The following is a 20280-nucleotide window of genomic DNA, read 5'->3' on the forward strand; positions in this document are numbered from 1 at the left end:
CCCCCTGCCCACATACACACACATACCAAAGAACCATTAAAAAAAAAAATAAAGACTCATGCCTGAGCCCTGGAGGATAATGAAGGACAGGGTCTGGACCTCACCTAGACCTCATACGAGAGGAGAGGTGATTCTCCAAAGGCGAGCTGGGGCCTGTGTTCAGAGAGGGACCAACACTAGGTGGGAAGGCAAAGTGACAGAGCCCCCTGAGTTTGGGGAGATGGCTGGCTGAGCACATGGAGCAGCGCAAGCAAAGGCAGGGAGGTGAGAAAGGATGAGCAGGCAAGTGAGGAGGTGGGCTTCAGCACAATCTGCTTGGGAAAGTATCTGAAGTTGGAGGCATCCCCCAACTAGTCCTTCCGATCCTTCATGGAACAAAGGGGAAAGATCACTTTCGAGGTCCAAGAATCCCAGCATCACACTGTTCTTCCCTTGGCTCAGCAGATGAAAGCACTGCAGCCCAAGCTCCCCATGTGACCCTGGCCAAATGGCCACCCTCTCTGGGTGGTCTCCAGATCATTAAATGAAGGAGCTCTGGAGCTGGCCGGCCAGGCTGCCTGGGGGTGCAGAGGGTATCTCAGGGGGTCTGGTAGCCCTCCCCACCACGGCCAGCTGGAGGAGCCACAGCCTTCCTGGGGGCTGGGTGGGAGCCGGCAGTCTTGGAAGAGCCATGCTGGCCTGGATCTCCTGTCTGGACAAGCTCAACTCATTTCTCACAGCAGCAGCCAAGGTCCAGCCCGTAGGGCCAGGCTGCAGGATGGAGGAATTCCAGACAGCTGGCTGCCTCCACTGCAGTGAGGCACAGGAGAGTCTCTGCATGGGGAGGGGCTTGGCCTTGGAGAGTGCAGGAGAGAGAGCTGACTTTGAGCCCCCCTCACATCACTCCTATAACCCTCCAGGCAGATGGGTAACATCCCCACTTTCCAGGCCTGGATACAAGTTCAGGGAGTACAAGGACCTTGGCTGGAGTTACAGCCCGGTAGGCCCCAAATCAGGACTTGCCCCTCCTCTCCGATTCTGATGTCAGCTTCGCTTCAGGGCCCCAGAGCAGCTTCCCTGTGCAGAAGTCCGACCCAGGTGGCTGCTTCAGGAGGGAGGTGAAGATGAAATGAGATGACGTACGAAAGTGAAGTACCTGGCACAGGGTCTAACAGATAGGTGGACGCCACCAGCAGAAGGCCCTGAGACTGTGGGTGGGTGGGTGGGGTATAAAGCAGCTTGTCCCTGCCCCCCACCCCCAGAAAAACAGTCCCTCTTATTTATAGGGGACACTGGACTCTGTAGAGACTCCCCACCAGAGCCTGGGGATAGGGGGACTACCTAGGGATGACGTGGGGGTGAGAGGGCGGCCTCCCAGAAATGTTGACCCAGGAAGGTGAACTCAGTCTGGAAGAAGATACAAGAAGGCAAAACCCTTCTGAGACTCTATGAACAAAAGAATCATTTATTAACAATATACAACAGACCTGAACTCTACCTTGCGCTAACCTTGTGCAAGAGAGCAGGGCTGCTCATGCCCAATTCACAGACAGGCAGACTGAGGCAAGCAGGAAGAAGCAACTTGCTGGGATGCCCTGGGAGGGCATGACAGGGCTAGCACCGGAACCTGAGTCTCCAGACTCCCAGAGGGGCCTTCCAGGGCCCTCTACCCCATGTCACCGTCCCATTTCATCTCCCTACAAGTCCTCGGCAGGCCAAATGCCACAGAGGAGTAAAGCAGCCCTCATCCAACAACATACACTTCCTGGTGCCGAACCCCATCTTCCAGGATGGGGGAGGAAATGAAGGAGCAGCTCCTGAGGCCCCAAGAGCCCCAGCACTGGGGAGTAGCCAGCCAGGCCCACCTGCCGGCTGTCACAGCAGGGACTGCATCTGAAGCATCTCTGGCTTTGGTCCAGGGCTCCTTCTGAAATACCCTCATTCCTTGTCCAGGCAGAGAGGGTGTCTGTGGGCCTCAGAGGGGAAGCACAGAGGAAAGGCAGGGGGGCTGGGCACCACCCACCCCTGCCTAACGTGGAGGTTTGGAGGGAGGCCCTGGAGGAAAAAGGGAAGCACTTTTGCTGGCTGGTTTCTGAGGCAGTCGGCTTGATCTAGGAGGAGGGGCGAGGGGCTCACAGGGGGGTGCCACCCAACCTCTCTGGGCCTGCCTCTCAGCCCGCTGCCCTCCCCTCTCCTCCTGTGCCAACGTGGGCCTCAGTCTCTGGAGGAAGATGGGGGCTGGGGAGGCAGCGAGCTTGGGGCAGGGCCTCTAGATGTGAGTCACCCCTGGTCCACATCTTAGCTCTTCAGTGCTGGTGATTTCAGAAGGGGGACAGTGATGTGAAGGAGGTCCTGTTGGTACCTCTCTTAGCAAGCCCCCCACTCCACCCGCCCAGGGCTCCCCATGCTCCTCTCTCTACTTGGTTTCTGAATGTGAGGTGAGCACCCCTTGAACCCACCCTCAAGTCTGTTGCTACCGTGATTTTCCCTGCAGTCTAAATCTGGCCTCACTACTCAATCTTCATATAACTTTCTGTGGCCTACCCAGCACCCTCAGATCAAACAATACCCAAACCCCTCCGTGAGGCCCTTCATGATCCAGTACCATTGGCCGCCCAGCCTCATAACCCCATCTTTCCCTAGCACCCTCTAAACTCCAGCCATGCCCAGATGCTCACAGTTGCCCAGATGCTCACAGTTCCCCAGACGTGTGCTGTCTCATTTCTGTGCCCATGCTGGAATGCCAGTCCCTGCTTCTTCACCCATCCTTGAAGACTGACCTTCTGGGACTTCCCTGGCAGTCCAGTGGTTAAGACTCTGCCCTTCCACTGCAGTTGGCACGGGTTCAGTCCTTGGTCAGGGAACTAAGATCCCGCATGCCACGTGGGGTGGCCAAAAAAAGGAAAGACCCACATTCTTCCCATTCTGGACCACCCCACCACAGTGCTTTCTCATGACTTCTCCCAGAGCCAGCATCGTGCTACTTCCTAATTAGGTTCACAGTCAAATTCTGCCCCCAACAGAGAGCTACTTGAGAGCAGGGACTGAGGGCTTCATCTTTGAATCCTCTGAGGCCAGCTCAGGGCCAGGCACATAATAGGTGCTCGGTAAAATACCTGCTAAACGGATGGGGAAAAGAAGCTGTGCCTGGTGTCAGAGGGAGAAAGAATGGAGGCGGGTGCACAGACCCGGGACCCCAACTTTTTATGGCCTGGCTCACCGTGGGCCTCCTTCCAGGCCTGACCCTCTTGGACAGGCCAGAAGCTGTTAGGCAGGGGCTCCTGGAGGATCCGCAGCAGGGCCCTCGGGAGGGCCAAAGCCTGCGGCCTGAGTCCCGAGTCTGGGCGGCAGCCTCAAGCCTGGCACCAGCCCAGCCTTTCTTTAGCGCTAGTGAAGAGCAGAGCAGCAGCCGCAATCCCTGTTTCCGGAGGAGGCAGGGCTTTGTGGTTAATGGGTCCTGGGCCCTCTGCTGAGGCGCCCAGAGCGGGCCACGCCCTGGCCCCTGCCCAGGAACAGAGCCTCTCGAACCCCAAATCTAATTCTCGAGGGACCCTGCACCCCTTCAGCTGTTTTCTCTGGGTATCCCCCCAGCTCAGCCAGCTAGCCCTGGCCCTCTTCTCGCTAACTCTTGGACCTAATTCATCCTCAAACTATTTTCCACTGGCTTCCCCCAATCCTTGCCACAGCACAATTTTGGGAAGGGGTAGGAGAATTGGGAGGTGGACCCTGGACCTTGTGGGAGTGGCTAAGAAGGAATGACGGGGGAGGGGGGTCTCCACTCCGATTGGTCATCTCTGCTTCAGAACTGGCTTCAAAATTCCATTAGCTCCGCCTCCTGTGGCCCCCATCCCATTCCTGAGTTACAATTGGCTCACCATCCAGGGGGCGGGACTCACCGGGGTCTGGTCCACTTAAAAGGGTGGGAGCGGCCCAAAGCCCATTTCTCCTGCAGAGTCTTCAGACAGCTTGTGCCGAAACTCCAGGAACATCCTTCTCTCTTCAATCATGGCTTGTGTGAGTATGCGGACCCCCCCACCCTAAGGCCCAGAGATGGTCTGGGGGCTCACCTGGGGAGAGCTAGGGTAGATCAGGATCTGGGTTCTAGTTCCCGTGGTGCGGCCTTGAACAAGTGTCTTTTCTGGGCTTCAGTGGCCGTGTCTGTAAAATGAGGGTAGGGCCACAGTCCCCCAAGGCCTTCTCTGGCTTAAGAAATTTCTGGATTCCTCCAGAGTCTGATAGCACAATTATTTCTGCCATGGTCTGACTTACTGCAGCTCTTTTGAGAAGTGGGAGTGGAAAGGGTGTGGCCGACTGGACACGGGGGCGGGGGGAGCATTTTCTTAGTGCCCAGGACACTCTCCCTTCCCCCTCCTCCACCCCATAGAAACTCCTCTCCCTTCCCCCCTGCAGCTGTCCCCAGTCCCTGGGCCAGGGCAGAGTCACCCTGTGCTCCAGAGAGCTCTGAAAAGTGGCCAGGATCTGAGCCACACTCCCTGGGGGTAGCCTGTATAGGTTAGCCCGCAGCAGTGGGTGATTCTGTCCAGACGGTCAGATGAAGGTTAGGGGAGAGTGCCCTACGACCCTTTCCTCCAGGCTAGGAGGGGTGTGTCTGTGTGATAAGGGATATCAAGGAGGAAGCTAGAATATTCTGCAGGCCCCGAGGGACAGGATTCAAGTTTTTGGCAGGAGGAACCACTCACACCAGTTAAGCTTTGCATTTGCATTTGTTAACCCTGAACCAGCCAGGGTGCAGGCTCCTACCCCGGGGCCCATTCTCCCTTCTTAGAGGGGTCTAACTGTGCTCCTTAGGGGACTCCTCTCCAGCCCCTGTCCCTCTCTGCACAGAGGGCCTTGAAGGGGATGGTGGACACCGCCCAGCTCCAGGCCTCTTCCTCTCCCTCTCCAGCAGATGTACAGACAGCCTCACTTGCCTTCCTTTGCCCCTAACTCGCAGAGACCATGTGGAGGTTGACTCTCTCCATCTATTCAGCGAGGCAGGCAATGGAGCAGGCTAGACATGGCATCTAAAATCCCCAGGCTAAACGGCAGAAACTTCTAGATCCTGTCTTCTTAGACTCTCAGTCCTGTTACAGACAAGAAATTGACCCAGCTGGGAGTAGGGACTTGCCCAGGACCAAAGAAGGAGAGCCTAGAACTTGCAGCCGGGTTCCTCAGGCTTCAGGTCGGCCTGGTCAGAGCACCCTAAAAAGGGGACGACCCCACCCCTTAATCCCCACCCACCTCTCTAGACAACCCCCGCCCCCGCCATTGCGTCCTCTAACCCGGCTGGGCGGGGTCTCGTCTAGCAGGGTCTGGTCGCCAGCAACCTGAATCTCAAACCTGGGGAGTGCCTCAGAGTGCGGGGCGAGGTGGCCGCAGACGCCAAGAGGTGAGGGGGACGAGGGCTGGGGTGGCGGGCGGCAGGGGCGGGGGCTCAGCTCGAGGGAGGAGCCGGGCCCGGCCCGGGGCGTGGCTGGCTGGGCCCGGCCCCTCCCTCCGGCGGGGGCAGGTTTCAGGTCCGTGGCCGCTGAGGCAGTGTCTTCTGGATGAGTCACTTTCTCCGCGGGGTCTGGACGCCCCCACCATTGTCTCACCCTTAAACTGAACCAGCTGCGGCCTCGTCATCTACCTCGGCTGGCCTTCCTCCCGCTCCTTGTGTGGGCGGGGCCTGAGGAGGCGGGGAGAGGGGAAGAAAGGGCGTCACCCTTGCTGCCCGCCTTCCGAGATCCGTTTTTTTTTTCTTTCACTTCTTCCTGAACTCATCATTCATTCGGCCAGCTGGCCTAGTTTCTCCGGACTCTTGTGACCTTGCATCAGTCAACCCACCGCCTTGAGCCTTATTTGTTAATCAGTTCATGGAAGGGGGAGGTTGCTGTGTGAAGGTGAAATGCTGGATCTCTCGGTGACGATGATGACCAGCTGACCGTATAAAAGAGCCGCAGGTTTCACGCGCACCACTTGTGCCATTCTTTCCAAACCCTCAGAGATAGGCATTGCTGTTAGCTCCACTCAGCAAATGTTCATGAGCCCCGCAGTTATTAAGCATCTACCTGCTGTGTGTCACGCATCGTGCTGGGCACCAGGGCTACAGATAGACAAGACGGCCAGGACAGTTGCTCTCCCAGAGGACGCCATCTGGAGGGAGTCTCTGACCTTGATCAAAGGGGCTGGGACACACATTCATGTCTGCAAGAGTCCTGGCTGTCAGCATAGCAAGACCCTTAAGAGATGCTCTTTGTGCAGCCTCCGCTGTGCAGATATGGATACTGAGATCCAGAGAGGGGCAGGGACTTGCTCAGGGGCACAAAGCAAGGAGGAGGCAGGGACACAGCTAGAATCCAGGTTTCCTGCTTCTCAGCTCAGTGAGTTTCCCCAGCGAGGTGCATTCACACGGACTGGGTGGCACAGACTAGAGGGTCTGAGGGGGCTGTAGCCGGTGGGGGTGGCCTCAAGCCCACCTGTTATCCCCTAGCTTCTCGCTGAACCTGGGCAAAGATGACAACAATCTGTGCCTGCACTTCAACCCTCGTTTTGAAGCGCATGGGGACATCAACACCATCGTGTGTAACAGCAAGGACGCTGGGGCCTGGGGGGCCGAGCAGAGGGAATCTGCCTTCCCCTTCCAGCCTGGAAGTGTCGCGGAGGTGGGCTGGGGCCTGGGGGCAGCAGGGGATCAGGGCACTGGGTGGGCTGGGGCAGAGCTGGGTTGAGTGGCTAGAGACCTAGGTCCCAATCCTCCAACCCTGGTCGCCCTTCCTCTCCCTTCCCAGCTCCCTGCCCTTCCCTCACCAGTTGTGTGATCCTCAGTGAGCAATATCCCCTTCTCCCAACCTCAGGGCCTCACCCATGAAGCAGGGCTGTTGTCAGGGCCGAGTGAGGAAAGGGCTCTGAGAGGGCCTAGGACCTGCATGCTGCAGCTGTGGCCGTGGAATCAAGGGTCTCTGTGGGGTCCACATGCTCACTGCCCTTCTGCATCCCTAGGTATGCGTCTCCTTCAACGAGACAGACCTAACCATCAAGCTGCCTGATGGATACGAATTCAAGTTCCCCAACCGCCTCAACCTGGAGGCCATCAACTACCTGGCTGCAGGTGGTGACTTCAAGATCAAGTGTGTGGCCTTTGAGTGACATATGAGCCAGCCAGCCCATGGCCCCCAATAAAGGCAGCTGCCTGTGCTCCCCCTGATCCAGCCTCCTGTGTGTGTGGGTGTGGAAGAGGAGGGTTCCACCAACTCCCCCAAGCCCTGTCTCTGCCCTTTCCTTCACTTTCATTCACTACCTTGAGGCATACCTTTTTGGGGGGTGGGGCTGCGCTATGTGGCTCGTGGAATCTGAGTTCCCTGACCAGGGATGGAACCCAGGCCCATGGCAGAGAAAGCATCTAACTGTTGGACCCACCAGGGCACTCCCTTGATGTTATACCTCTTAAGTGGGCTTCCAACCCGCTCCAGTATTCTTGCCCGGAAAATCCCGTGGACAGAGGAACCTGGCAGACTACAGTCCATAGGGTCGCAAAGACTGAAGTGCAGGCATTCCTCTTACGTGCCACTGACATCTTCTTCCCCTGGGTCCCCTGGGCTGAACAGAAAGCTCAGTACCCAGTAGTGAGCTCAATACTAAATAAGCCCCAGTCATTACCCTCAAACAGGTCCCAACTCAGCGGACCCCAGCACACAGTAGATGCTCAAAAGGTGTTGAATAAATGAAAACAGGGAGAGAGGCAAGAACAGGCTGATTCATGCCATGGTATCTGAGGCAGCACAGAGGGAGGTAGAGGGAAGAATACCTGGGGCCCCCTCATTTGTTTTCATAAACTAAGAAGCCGTCTGATTTCAGACAGTGCAGGGAAACCAGCTGTGTGCCCTTCTGGGCCTTAATTGACCTCACTGAGCCTGTTTAATTCATGTGTATAACGGGGAGGATAGCACGGAGCCTCTCACGGGATTGTTGTGAGGATGAAATGAGGTGTGTGAAGGAGGACAAGCGTAGGACTGGCACATGACAAACACGCAGTGGATAGTATACCCGTCCCTGCCCCGCTATCGCTTGAGATCTTATATCCCCTGAATCTGAAGAGGAGGAAACGGGCTCTGGGTGGTGACTCCCTGGTCTGTACCAGGCCCAGCTGAGCCTTCTGGGGCTCCCCAAGCACCCCAGCAAGGATGCCTGGCCACACCCTTGAATGCTGGAGTGTAAGGGCAATCAGGGTGCCAATCTGGAAACTCAGGACCCTTAACCCAACAATGGGAAGATGGGCTTGGGCGATGGCCCTGGCACCACCTGCTGCCCCATTTCTGATAGGGGGAAGGGGAATGCTAGCCCCTGCAGAGAGCCTAGAAATAGAGGCAGGTAGCCTCTGCAGAGAGCCTAGAAATAGAGGCAGGTAGCCCCTGCAGAGAGCCTAGAAATAGAGGCACACAGCCTCTTCTTCCCTGCAGAGCAGAGGAGTGCAGGGGACTCACAGCTTGTGATGAGGCCTCCATGAGCCCTTCTGCCGGTTTCCAGAGGATGTGCTTTCCAAGGCCAGCCATACTGTGTTACTCTGGAGGGCAAGGCTTCACCCAGCTCCGTCATGCTCATTTGTCACAAGAGATGGGACATGAGCTGATTGCTGGGCAACCCTGCACACTGACCACGCCTCTGCCCCCTTTCCTTTCTGCTCCCTCCTGTAGGGCCCCTACCTCCCTGGGAAACAGCCCCTGGGGACTGGGCCAATGTTCCCAAAAGGCTTAGAATCAGAACCTCAGCAGGCAACCCCCAAACCCCAGGGCAGCCTCCTGAGGTGTGTGTGGAGTGGGAGCTTGGCTAATTGCAGTCTCCAGAACAGCTAGCATCAGCTGTGAAACACTGGATAGGTCTCTTTCCCCCAGCCTTAGTTTTCTCACCTGTAAAATGCAGGCTATTATTTTCAACTGGCCTCTTTGGGTGGATCACTCCCATCTCAGTGGGTCCGCTGCAGGACACATTTCTATGTGGGCCTCGGAGGATGGAGCACACAGGCTGGGAGCTGCCGTGAGCCACACCCAATCTCCAGGCTCTCCTGGGGCACCCAAGTGGCCACCCAGAGAGAGACAGCTTTGGAAGTCTGGCTGTGGGTGGGGCGCCCTCTGCTGGACATTGGAGAAAGTGTCTCCTTGACTGCCTTTTTCTCGCCCTACTTACTCTCCCCACACTGGCTGAACACACAATATACCAGGACTGGGACTACAACCAGGCGGAGGAAAGCTCCTGGGGCAGATTAGGAGAGAGATCACTGACTGTGGAGGAAAGAAACTGGGCTTGGAGTCAGACAGACCTATGTTCAACCCCCAGTTCCATCACTATGTGCCCTTGGACCAGTTACATAACCTCTCTGAACCTGTTTCCTCACCTATCAAATTGCATTAATACTAGTATCCACCTAGTGTGACTGTTGCAAGGATTAGCTGAGATAATGTGGAGAACTGCATTGTGCCTAGCACAAAGTAGGGACTCTGTAAACATTGGTTCCCTTCACCTCTTTTCAGACCCCGTGTGTCCGAAGGGCCTATGAAACTGGGTCCAGAGAAACAATAAGTAGAGTTCTGTCTTTAGATGACAGGGCTCTACCCTCAGCACCTGCTCTTCTTGTCTGTGTGACCTTGGGTAAGTGACCACACCTCACTGAGCCTCATTATAATGGGACTCATATCTCAAAAAAGATAATCATTTAGGGACCGTGGTGGTCCAGTGGTTAAGACTCCACACTTTCACTCTAGGGGACACGGATTCCATCTCGGGTTGGAGGGCTAAAGATCCCACATGCTATGTGGCACAGCCAAAAAAAAAAAGATAATTGTGCAAAGAACTAAATGGCAGCTGCTGTTAATTCTTTGGCTTATCACCTTCATCAGCATTTCTATTAAGAAAATGTGCCATCTCTTGCTGCGCCTGAACATAAAAATATGCTCAATGAACATAAAAATAATTACAAGGAGAAAGTGATCCAAAAGGGAAGTGTGTTAGACTGTGAGCTAACTGCAGCAAAGGGCTCTCAAGCTTTTGGAGTCTGGGTGGGGTTGCCAGTCCCACATCTATTTCCCTGGAGTAAAGGGGACCTGGAACTCCCAGGGAAGAGTTTGGAACAATGGCACCTGCCCGAGGTGGCGTGCTTCACTCTGCGCTGGTAACTTTCGCAGATGTGGCCTCCCTGAGCCCCTCGTGGGCTGGCAGCTCCAACTGGGTGGGCTGCGAGGGCCGACTGCACAGAGATCCCCACAGAGCAGCTGTCTTCTTACTCGGTTCCAGTCTCTGCACCTGACCGGACGTTCTAAGAGGGCAGAAGCACTCCACACACAGGGCAGCAATCGGGGGTGACGCTGCACACCACTTGAGAACGAGCTGACTTTAAGTTACTTCCCCTCTCCGAGCCTCCACGGAAGGCCTCTCGCCGGGCATCTTGCTGGGGGTAAGGCGGGGCGCACCACTGCAGCCAAGGCAATGCTTCTACCCAGTAGGGTGCCAAAGATGGCAAGCGGCATGGCCACTAGTGGCAGTGCAGGGCCAGAGAGACAGTTGTTCATCACCCTGCTGTTCAGCTGCGGGGAGTGGGGAACGTAGGGGCGGGGGCAGAGATCCCGCCTGTTATACAAGAAGAGAGGGACGGGAGGAACGCAGGGCGGCCCCTTTAAAAGGCGGGGTCCGGCGAGCGGAACGGCCGAGCGTCGCTGCGGAGCACTTCCGGGAGGCTGGCCGTCCTACAACCGGAAGTGTCTTTGGTGCGAGGAATCCTCGCCGCCGAAGCGTTCCTGCTATGGGCCGCAACAAGAAGAAGAAGCGAGATGGCGACGACAGGCGGCAGCGGCTCATCCTGAGCTTCGACGAGGAGAAGCGGCGGTGAGTGCCAAGGCTGAGCGGATCCCGTTCGGGCCGCCGGGCAAGGCCGAGGCCGGGTCTGTCCGCACACGCTCACGCGGAAGGCCCTTCCGGTCCCGCCCTCTCGGCGTGGTGCGGAGCCCTGGCGGGTGGAAGCCGCGGCTCTGGGCCCCCCAGCCCGGAGGGATGGAATCGTCCGCCCCGCCCTCGCGTCGCTTTTCTGCTCCCTAGGCCGCCTTGTGATACTGTGTTCGCGGCCCGAGAGCGGGCTTCACCCTCCCCAGCCTGGCGGTCTCGCTCGCAGTTGGTGGTGTTCAGTCTCTCAATCCTGTCGGACTCTGCGATCCCATGGACTCACAGTAGACTCAGCTGTTTCGGATGAATAATTAGCGAATGAAACAAAGGCCTCCGGACCTTTGAGTCGGTCCTCTAAGCCTTAGCGTCTGGTCTAGCCCCACTCAGAGTGCCACCTGGACCTATGGTAGTGGGTCAGCGAAAAGCCTGGTGTTGGGCCCCAGAACAGATAGGAATGGTGCGGCCGGATCTAGGAAGATGAGAGGGGCTGAGATAAGATGGAGCGTATGGGAAGGAAGTGCTGGGGCATCGTCAGGAAACTCAGGGAGGCATCAACAGGACCTACAGACGAGTCGAGGGGCAGAGTCCTGGGGAAATGGGTGTTGGTCCAATGGACAGTTTGTGGAGGTCTGGGTGAGGGTGGCCTTGAAAGCCCCACTTGAAGCGGCCTAATTCACTGAGGAATAGAGTTTGCCAGTGAAGAAGGGACCCTCACCTGCTCTAGGTTCAAAGGCTCTCAGCCTATGCCCACCACCTGGCCCTGTTGCTGGCAACTAAGAGCCCAGGAGAGTGTCGAGTGGGGAGAGAGGCAGCACCTCCCTCTCTTTCCCTAACCTTACACTCTCTGACCCCCGTGGGCAAGTCATCTTACCTTTCTCTGCCTCATTGTCTCCCATCTGTGAATTGGGAATGGGTATCTGATTGAGGACAGGAGGAAAAGGGGGTGACAGAGGATGAGATGGTTGGATGACATCATCGACTCAATGGATCTGAATGTGAGCAGACTCCAGGAGATAGTGAAGGACAGGGCATGCTGCAGTCCATGGGGTCACAAAGAGTCAGACGTGAATGAGCAACTGAACAACAATAACCACCCAGTGTGCATGTTGTTAAGATTACATGAGTTAGTACGTTTACATTTTTGGAATGGTGCTTAGCACATGGTGAGTGCAGTATTAGCTTCCCTGCCCCCTGCCCCCTTCCTGGAGTGAGCCCTTCTTTCCTTGTGTCCTGATTGTCTCTCTTGCCTCTTTGCTATAGGGAGTACCTGACAGGCTTCCACAAGAGGAAGGTGGAGCGGAAGAAGGCAGCCATTGAGGAGATCAAGCAGCGGCTGAAGGAGGAGCAGAAGAAGCTCCGGGAAGAGGTGCAGAGGGAGAGGGCAGGAAAGTGTCTCTGACTCCCAGGGGACCTGCAGCCTCGCTGGCCCAAATAGGGGCCCCTGCAGGGCTGAGGGGAGGGGGCAGGCAGGCCTGGGGTGCAGTTTATGCAGATAGAGATGCCGTGGTCCAGGTGTGGGGAAGGTTCAGGGTAAGATCCCTTGATATTTCCGTCCAAGCCATGGTCTTACTCATCCTGGAGGGGAGCAGTGTCTGGGTTGAGAGGCCATGTTCATCATATTGCCTTCCCTTCGGTTTCAGCGCCACCAGGAATACTTGAAGATGCTGGCAGAGAGAGAGGAGGCTCTGGGTAAGTCCAGTCCTTGACCTGACCTGGAGAATAGCCAGTCGGTTGAGTTTATTTATCCCTTGGTGGGTGGAAAGGAAGGGGTACAAGACTGCAGAGAAGCTGACGTCCCTAGCTTCAGGGATCTTGGTGGTGCCCTAGGAGCCAGGGGTGTCCTCAGGTACCTCTAAATGTCAGTGGATCAGAGACCAGGAGGAGACCCAGACCTCTTGGCAAACGGATCCTGAGCAGAAAGCCCAGTTTCTGAGGCCTGGAGGGACTAGGGTGGCAGCAGCTCCTGGGGTCAAGGTGGGGACCAGGTGGTCTGGGGTATCCCTGGAGCATGAAGGGAGGAGTTGGGTCATTTCCAGCACTTGTCTGCAAGCCAGGCTCTGGAGCCAGTGACTTCCGGGTGCCACTCTATAGAGTAGAGGGGGCCATTACATTCCAGGGCTGGAGTCAGGGGTGGGGTGTGTGCCGGAGCCTGCTTGCTTGTGTCCTGGGGCTGAGGCCTGGTCCTGTACCCACCCTGCATAGAGGAGGCTGACGAGCTAGACCGGCTGGTGACAGCAAAGACGGAGTCGGTGCAGTACGACCACCCCAACCACACAGTCACCGTGACCACCATCAGCGACCTGGACCTCTCAGGGGCCCGGCTGCTCGGCCTGCCCACGCCTGAGGTGGGGCTCCCTCCTAGCCTGGGGGAAGAAGGGACACAGGGTCAGCCTGGCTTTCAAGCGAGTCAGTAAGCGCTGGTCCATGTCAAGGATTCCAGTACAAGGGGCTCTTTCCTCTGGGTAACCCTTCAGGGCCTGGACCAAAGCCCTGAACCCTGGGGCTTCAGAGGTCAGCTCTACCACGAGCAGCTGTGGGAGCTTGGGCAGGTTTCTCTACCTCGCCTGCTTCTTCCTTTGACCAGTACATTGGGGGTCACTGATGATAGCAGCTGCCTTGCCGGGTCGCTGTGAGGATAAGGGTGGTCAGTCCACTAGAAGCCCTCGAGAGTGGCTGATTGTGCTTGCTCCCCCTGCAAGACACGTCTCTCTGCTCTGACCTGTGGGGTGTGAGTCATAGCAAGTTCCAACAAGCATTTAAAAAAAAAAAAAGGAAACTATCAAAAGCATCAGAAAGCATCCCAGCAGGTGTTGTCTTATGAAAGTATGTTTCAGTTAAGCTTGTGTCTGGGTTGTGTAGAGATTTATGCACATGAATGTGTATAGTTTGGAGAAGGAAATGGCAACCCACTCCAGTATTCTTGCCTGGAAAATCCCATGGATGGAGGAGCCTGGCGGGCTACACCCCATGGAGTCGCAGAGAGACGGACATGACTGAGTGACTAACACACACACATATGTATAGTTGGTTACCAGGTAAACCACATCCCCTTGCGTGGGTTATAGTGTCTTTAAGTTCTAGAGCCACTGCTTTAATTACATCCTTTCTGAGCTCACACTTGCTTTGTGTTTGATGCTTATTCTTCTGTTTGTTACCTGTGTGTGAAAGTTGCTCAGTTGTGTCTGACTCTTTGAGACCCCATGGACTATAGCCTGCCAGGCTCCTCTGTCCATGAGATTCTATAGGCAAGAATATTGGAGTGGGTAGCCATTCCCTTCTCCAGGGGATCTTCCCAACCTAGGAATTGAACCCAGGTCTCCCGCATTGCAGTCTGAGCCACCAGGGAAGCCCTTTCTTCTGTTTGGTCTGGTACAAAGACCAGTCTTGTCTCCATTTTAGAATTCTTGAGTTTGCGAGTGTTGGAGTGTGCCCACTGTGGGCCATGGCGGTGGAGGACTTCAGAACCCAGCTCTGCCCCATGTCATTCCTGCTTCAGGGCACACGTGGCCTTTCCCCACCTAGAGCCGCCTTCTGAATGCCGAGCAGGCATGGGTGGCAGCAGAGGGGTGACCATTCAGGAGGTAGGTGCAGGCCTGTTGATCCGCCACTTCTGTTCTCTGCTTCTTTAGCAAGGGGCCGGGTCTGGGCCTGAGGAGGAGGTGTCATCCGTGGAGAAGCCGACCAGAGCCTTACCCAGGAAGTCCAGAGACCCTCTGCTGTCCCAGCGGTGAGCCCTGGCCTGTCCTCCCCTGTGAGCCTACTCCTATGGCTGGCGTTGTGACAGTCACCTCCCACTGGCCCATGGTGGGTGGTGTGGGGCAGAGCGCCTGGGGTAAAGGACCTTTGTAGCTGTGAGCTGAGGAGCTGGCAGGCCCTCTGGGACAGAGTATGCTGCCTTTGGAATGGGATTTGGGGCCTGTCCTGACTTCCTTGCATGAGCTAGGCTGTCAGGCACCCCCCAACCCAACCTTCCGCCTATACCTTATTCCCCAGGGTAAACCGAGGCTCAGGCCTCACCAACCTTCCTCCCATAGGATCTCCTGTCTCACGGCCTCACTGCACGCACACAGTCGCAAGAAGGTCAAGAAGAAACGTCTTCGCCGGGCCCAGGACACCACCAAGAAGCCCCCAAGCGCCACTCGTACCAGCAAGACACAGCGCCGCCGGCTGACGGGCAAAGCCCGGCACAGCGGGGAGTGAGCTCTGAGACCCTGGCCAGGCACCAGCCTTTTCAGGAAGGACCTGTCCTGTCTCAGCTGGGCTATCTCATAACCCAGCATGCACCCAGGCAATGACTACAGCCCAAGCTTGGGAGGCCAGCACCCCTCCAGCCTGGGGTTCGGACTCCAGAAGGTGTGGGCAGCTGAGAGCTGGCCTCCCCCAGGAGGAGCCTCCGGGGACCAAGTTTGGGGCATCTGCCCAAATGTGAACCTCCCTGGACCTTCATCAGATTTGTGAAACTAAGCACATGTGTGGTTGGTTTGTCCCTAACCCTGATGCCACACACCAAGGGCAGGCATTTTAGGCAGTGGAAACTGCTGGACATGGGTCACCCTCGCTGTCCGACAGTTCTCCCTATGGGTGTGTAAAAGTGGTGCTAGGCCTGGGCCCCCTGATGGGGTGAAGCCCAGCGCCACCCCTGGCAGATGCAGAGTATGCAGCCCTGGAACGCCGGCTGGTGGGTGAGCAGGGATGGCCTCTGCCTTTTCCTAGCTGGGATGTTGGGCCTGTCCCTCCCCTTGGCCTTGCTGGTCTCCTCAGCTGACATCAAAGGAGTGGAGATGGGGAGTCCTGGAGTATTCTCACCCCCAAACTTGGGCAGCTTCCGTAGGTTTCCAGCAGCTCCCAGACAGCCCAACAGAAAAAGAGTGATAGTCATTTGTAAAGAAAATCTCTCTCTCCTCACTGAAAGCGTGGCTGGTGGGTGCTCGGTGAGGGCTGCCAATTCTTCACACTTCTTCCAGGTGCGGCTTCAGAGCCGACGGAAACCAGCCTTGTTGTAGCACACTCCCCGCTCTAGTGACGGAGCTGGGCTGGTGGCAGGGTGTAGGTCCGCCTGCTGCAGGTGGGTGTGGTGCGAGGGTGGGTAGCCCGAGCACCTGTTCTGGAGATTCAGACCCTGCCTGCGCTGACTGGTTCCTGTGGTTGTAGACCAGGGCCCAGGAATTTTGGGTGCTGCCCTGATTCGGGGAGCCATGCCCAGCCCTGACACCAGGAGTGCAGAGGGCTGAAGGGTGAGCTCTCGGCCCCTGTGAAGCTGGTGGGCTATTGAGTGTGTGTGAAGGGAATGCAAGTTCTGCCCCTGCACTCGGGGCTCCTGGAGGAAAGGGGGCAGGGATCTGGGGTCTGCAGGGCAGGCCTTCCCTTTCACTCACCATGGAGGGCCTGCTGGACACAGTCTTGGCCCTGCATTGGGCAGGCGCTCTCCCATCACCATCAGAACCCACCATCGGGCTTCCCTGGTGGCTCGGGTAAAGAATCCACCTGCCAGTGCTGGGGACATATGTTCGATTCCTGGTCCAGGAAGATCACACATGCCACAAAGCAGCTAAGCCTGTGTGCCACAATACTGAGCCCCTGCTCTAGAGCCTGCTTGCTGCAACTAAAAAGCCCGCGCAGCAGTGAAGACAAAAAAAAAACACACCATCTGGTGCTGGCTGTGCATGTCCAAAGGCCACACCTGGCCGTGGGAACATATGGCTGGGAGGCCCTGTGACCTGGCTTCTCTGGCTCCTTCCACCTGATCTCCCTGCTGCCTTCCTGTTGTCCTCCCCATGTGACTTAGGGTAGGGCCACTCGCCTCACGTGGCTGCCTCCATCCAGGGCAGAGGGCGGGGTCTGTTACTGGGCCATCTAGATGGTTCTGGTACTTGACCCAGGGCAGTGAGTCTCCTGACAGGCCCTCATGAGCAGGAGCAGAGACGAGCCCCGGGGCTTTGCACACGGCCGGGCTGGGGTTTGAGTCCTACTGCTATTACTGGCCTGCTATGTCAGCTCCCCGCTGCTGACCTCCCTGGAACTGTTAGCCCCCATGTAAAGTGTCATAAGACATCTACCCCACAGGCCTGCCCAGAGGCTGAAGTGAGACCACGTGCGTGAACCACTTCCCACGGCTCCTGACCTTCCATGTGTGCAGCTGCTTCTGACACCTGACCCTGCTTTCCATCCCCAGTGCCATAGGGTCTTTTCACAGCTTACAATTTGTAATGTTGAGCTGTATTAAATTCTCTGTCTCTCTCCCACCTGTGCCCAGCAGACCAAGGAAGTTGAATCATAGTGATCTTTGTCAATCCTAAGATCGAAAGTGGTGGAGTGAGAACCCTCTGGAGAACTTTCCATGTTCTACCTGAAGTCTTCCTGTCACTGTCCATCTGTCAGGCCCTGCGGTTTGGGGCTTTTAGGAGCTTAATCAGGAAAGGTTAGATTTAGCTACATAGAATGTGAAACAAGATTTAAAAATAACTGGCTTATATAAAACTAGAGTTCTCAGGTTAACAGAAATGGAAGGCAGTGAGCCTGAAGCTGAGAGGGCAGGCTTTTAGCTTTTGGTTTTGTGCTGTTTTCAACACGGGTTCCACCTCGTGGTCTGAGATGGCTGCCTGGGCTTCAGCCATCATATCTGCCTCTCAGAGCTACAGAAAGGAAGAAGGAATGAAAGTCAGGTCCCTCCTTTTAGAAACACATGGTGCTTGTGCTACTAGGCAGGCAGCAAAGGCTTTAGGGCAGGAGGAAGAAGGAACTTCTAGCTGCCAGGAAGGCTGAGGAGCGTGGCTTGTTCTGGAGAACCATGTACCCCCCTAAGAATTGGGGACTGTGTTGCTGAAGGGGGAGTTGGTATTGGGGTGCAAGGAGCAGAGTCTCCTACAGGAGCCAGAAATGTAAAGGGCTGACTGGAGGGGATCCAACCATGGAACTAAAGCCATAGCAGAGGCTTATGGGTTCCTGTTACTACACGAGTTTCCTGATGGGTCAGGCCTGTGCTCATAAAACAAAGCCATGGCCGTAGTTACCGGGAGCCAGGCCTCAGCTCAGCAGTAGGCTCTGGTTTTGGGGTAGCCTGATTCTCCCTGGAGCTTAGGGTGAGGAGGCCAGGTGGAGCCGCCCTGTGGGTCTGGAACTGAGGAGGAGAGGGACTGGATGTCAGGGAAGCCGTAGCTTCCTGTTCCAAAATCCTCTGGATCCTGGGACTTGTCTGAAGGTCCAGTGGCTAAGGCTCCATGACCCCAATCAATCCCTTGTCTGGGAACTAGATCCTGCATGCTGCAACCAAAACCCTGTGCAGGCAACTAAATAAATATGGGGAAGAAAAATTCCCTTGACCTTGATGTTCCCTAGACTTGAGCTGTTGCCCTTCCTTTGGCTATGTGGATGGTTCTGGGGAGAGGTTCCCAGTTCATCCTAGTGTGGGGTGCTCACTCCCTACTCTCGTGAGCAGATCCGTCTTAGCAAAGTCCTGTTCTGAACAAGCATCTGCCTCCTTCAGACACTATAGAAGCCCTTTCTCTAGGTGTTCACAGGCCGCCCTCAGCCTGTCCCGCTCTCCTTGGCTCTCAGTTGCCTCCTTGGCTCTCAGTTGCCTCCTCTGGGAAGCCTTCCCCGACCCCTGGGAATTAGTCATTTCTTCATCTGGGCTCCAGGTATACTTTGTGTTTCTTCCTTTTAAACACCGATCATGTTCTAACTGGGTTCCCTGAGCAGAGTGGGAAGTTTGTGTCGATCATTTCTGTGTGTCTACCCCGCACAGGACTGGAGCCCCTAGGTTTTCAGCCAGTTCTGGCTGGATTACACTGAACTCAGTCCCCCTCCCCACCAGTGTTCTCATATAATCCTTGAAATAATCTTTTTGAGAATTTTCTTGGCCCTAGTGCCATGCTTGCCTGTCTGCAAGTTTCTAAATCTAGTTTTTGCTCCTCACCACAATCATCTCCCTCAGGCCTTTGCTGAAACCTTCCCTGTCCAGTGAACTTTGCTGTCTCCCTTTCTCTTAGTCACCATGACTGGCAAATAATCAGATGAAGGAGGATAGGAAACAAATTTATCAAGCTCCTCCAATGTGCTAGTGACATTATCAACTCACAACAGTATTGTGACATGGGTACTAGCTCCATTTGACAGATGAGAAGACTGAGTCTCAGATTACCCTGTTAGAACTAATAAGACATGACCCTCACATCTCATGGGAGAGACAGACACGTGGAGGTCACCCTGGAGGTCAGGGTTTGATGTATAGGCCTGGGGGTGGGGCACAGAACAGTGAAGAGGTGACGTTGACATGAGTCTTGAAAGATGGCTTGGCCAGGTGGATGGGAGAGGGGGTGGGCAGGTAGGCAGAGAGCCCTTGGGGAGCAGAGGTTGGGGAGGGGTGGTCAGAGGAGAGGAGAAATCTGCAGAGGCCTGAAGGGACCAGAACCTTAAGGGTCTCAGATGCTGAGCTAAGGATCTGGACCCTTATCCGGTGGCCAGCAGGAGTCCCTGAGTTGGGGAGGGGGTTTAGCCTGAGGAGGGTCAAAGTCAGGGATTCATTTGAGAGAAATCTCCTGATGGCATGGTCAGGAAACACTGAGGGTGGGAGGAAGACTGGGACCAAGTATTTACTGAGCACCATTAAGGAAGTGCTTAGTAAAGTATTATTACACGCTCAGCACTGAGCAGAACAGGGTGGTCCCTGCCCTCCAGGGACTTATATTCCCTGAACTGTCTCTATGGGGATGGAGAGGAGGAGACTTGAAGAGAGAGAAAACATTTGTTGAGGTACTCAGTTTAGCAGCCCCTCTTTACCTGGTTTAACTCACCGAGTTCTCATGGTAACCCCACAGGGTAGGCAGTTCCGTTGAGCCCATTTTGCAGGTAAGGCAGATTTAGGTGACCCCACCCCACCCTGATGTGTGCCAGGACGTGGCTTTAGCTGAATTCTAACTATATTCACTATCTGTTTGAGCTGGGACTTAAGCTGTAGGTGGTCTCTGGCTGGGCACATGTACATCTCCAGGGAAAGACCCAGAACATAAGTATGCCCAAGTCGTGGGTCCTTCCTCACATACGTCATGCTCTAGATACCTATACTAACACTGCCAGACTGGCTGAAGAAGGACTGAGAAATGGAAAGTGGAGATCCAGGATCTTACCTCCAGGGGGCGCCACTCACGAGGTCGACAACGTGAAAGACATCCTAGGACCAACGGGAGTCGTGCCCAAGATCCTGGCAGAGGGAGCCCTCCCCCAAGTATGCGGTAACCAGGGAGGGCGTCCTGGAGGGGGTGGCATTTAAATCATCACTTCTTCTTGTTGTTTAGTTGTTAGGTCGTGTCCGACTCGTTTGAGACCCGATGGACTGTAACCCACCAGGCTCCTCTGTCCATGAGATTTCCCAGGCAAGAGTATTGGAGTGGGTTG

The 20280-nt window shown here is 55.8% G+C and overlaps 2 protein-coding genes across 6 annotated transcripts; both read left to right on the plus strand.

Moving 5' to 3' along the window:
* LGALS1 (galectin 1) lies at nucleotides 3720-7165 on the plus strand. Of its 4 annotated transcripts, none has more exons than XM_018048738.1 (4): nucleotides 3886-3993; nucleotides 5286-5368; nucleotides 6452-6623; nucleotides 6961-7165. In XM_018048738.1, exons 1-4 carry the CDS (start codon nucleotides 3985-3987, stop codon nucleotides 7105-7107), a joined length of 411 nt encoding a protein of 136 aa, XP_017904227.1. In that variant the 5' UTR covers nucleotides 3886-3984; the 3' UTR covers nucleotides 7108-7165. The 4 variants fall into 4 exon arrangements, with proteins under 4 accessions (XP_017904225.1, XP_017904226.1, XP_017904227.1 ...); XM_018048739.1 differs by having other exon boundaries at nucleotides 3889-3993; nucleotides 5289-5368; XM_018048736.1 differs by lacking the exon at nucleotides 6452-6623 and having other exon boundaries at nucleotides 3720-3993.
* NOL12 (nucleolar protein 12) lies at nucleotides 10662-15773 on the plus strand. 2 transcript variants are annotated; one of them, XM_005681056.3, is made up of 6 exons: nucleotides 10662-10833; nucleotides 12148-12253; nucleotides 12528-12576; nucleotides 13090-13232; nucleotides 14517-14614; nucleotides 14922-15773. In XM_005681056.3, exons 1-6 carry the CDS (start codon nucleotides 10751-10753, stop codon nucleotides 15085-15087), a joined length of 645 nt encoding a protein of 214 aa, XP_005681113.2. In that variant the 5' UTR covers nucleotides 10662-10750; the 3' UTR covers nucleotides 15088-15773. The 2 variants fall into 2 exon arrangements, with proteins under 2 accessions (XP_005681113.2, XP_005681114.2); XM_005681057.3 differs by lacking the exon at nucleotides 10662-10833 and adding an exon at nucleotides 10946-12050 and having other exon boundaries at nucleotides 14922-15351.

Source organism: Capra hircus, chromosome 5 (assembly GCF_001704415.2).
Source record: "Capra hircus breed San Clemente chromosome 5, ASM170441v1, whole genome shotgun sequence".
NCBI lineage: Eukaryota > Metazoa > Chordata > Mammalia > Artiodactyla > Bovidae > Capra > Capra hircus.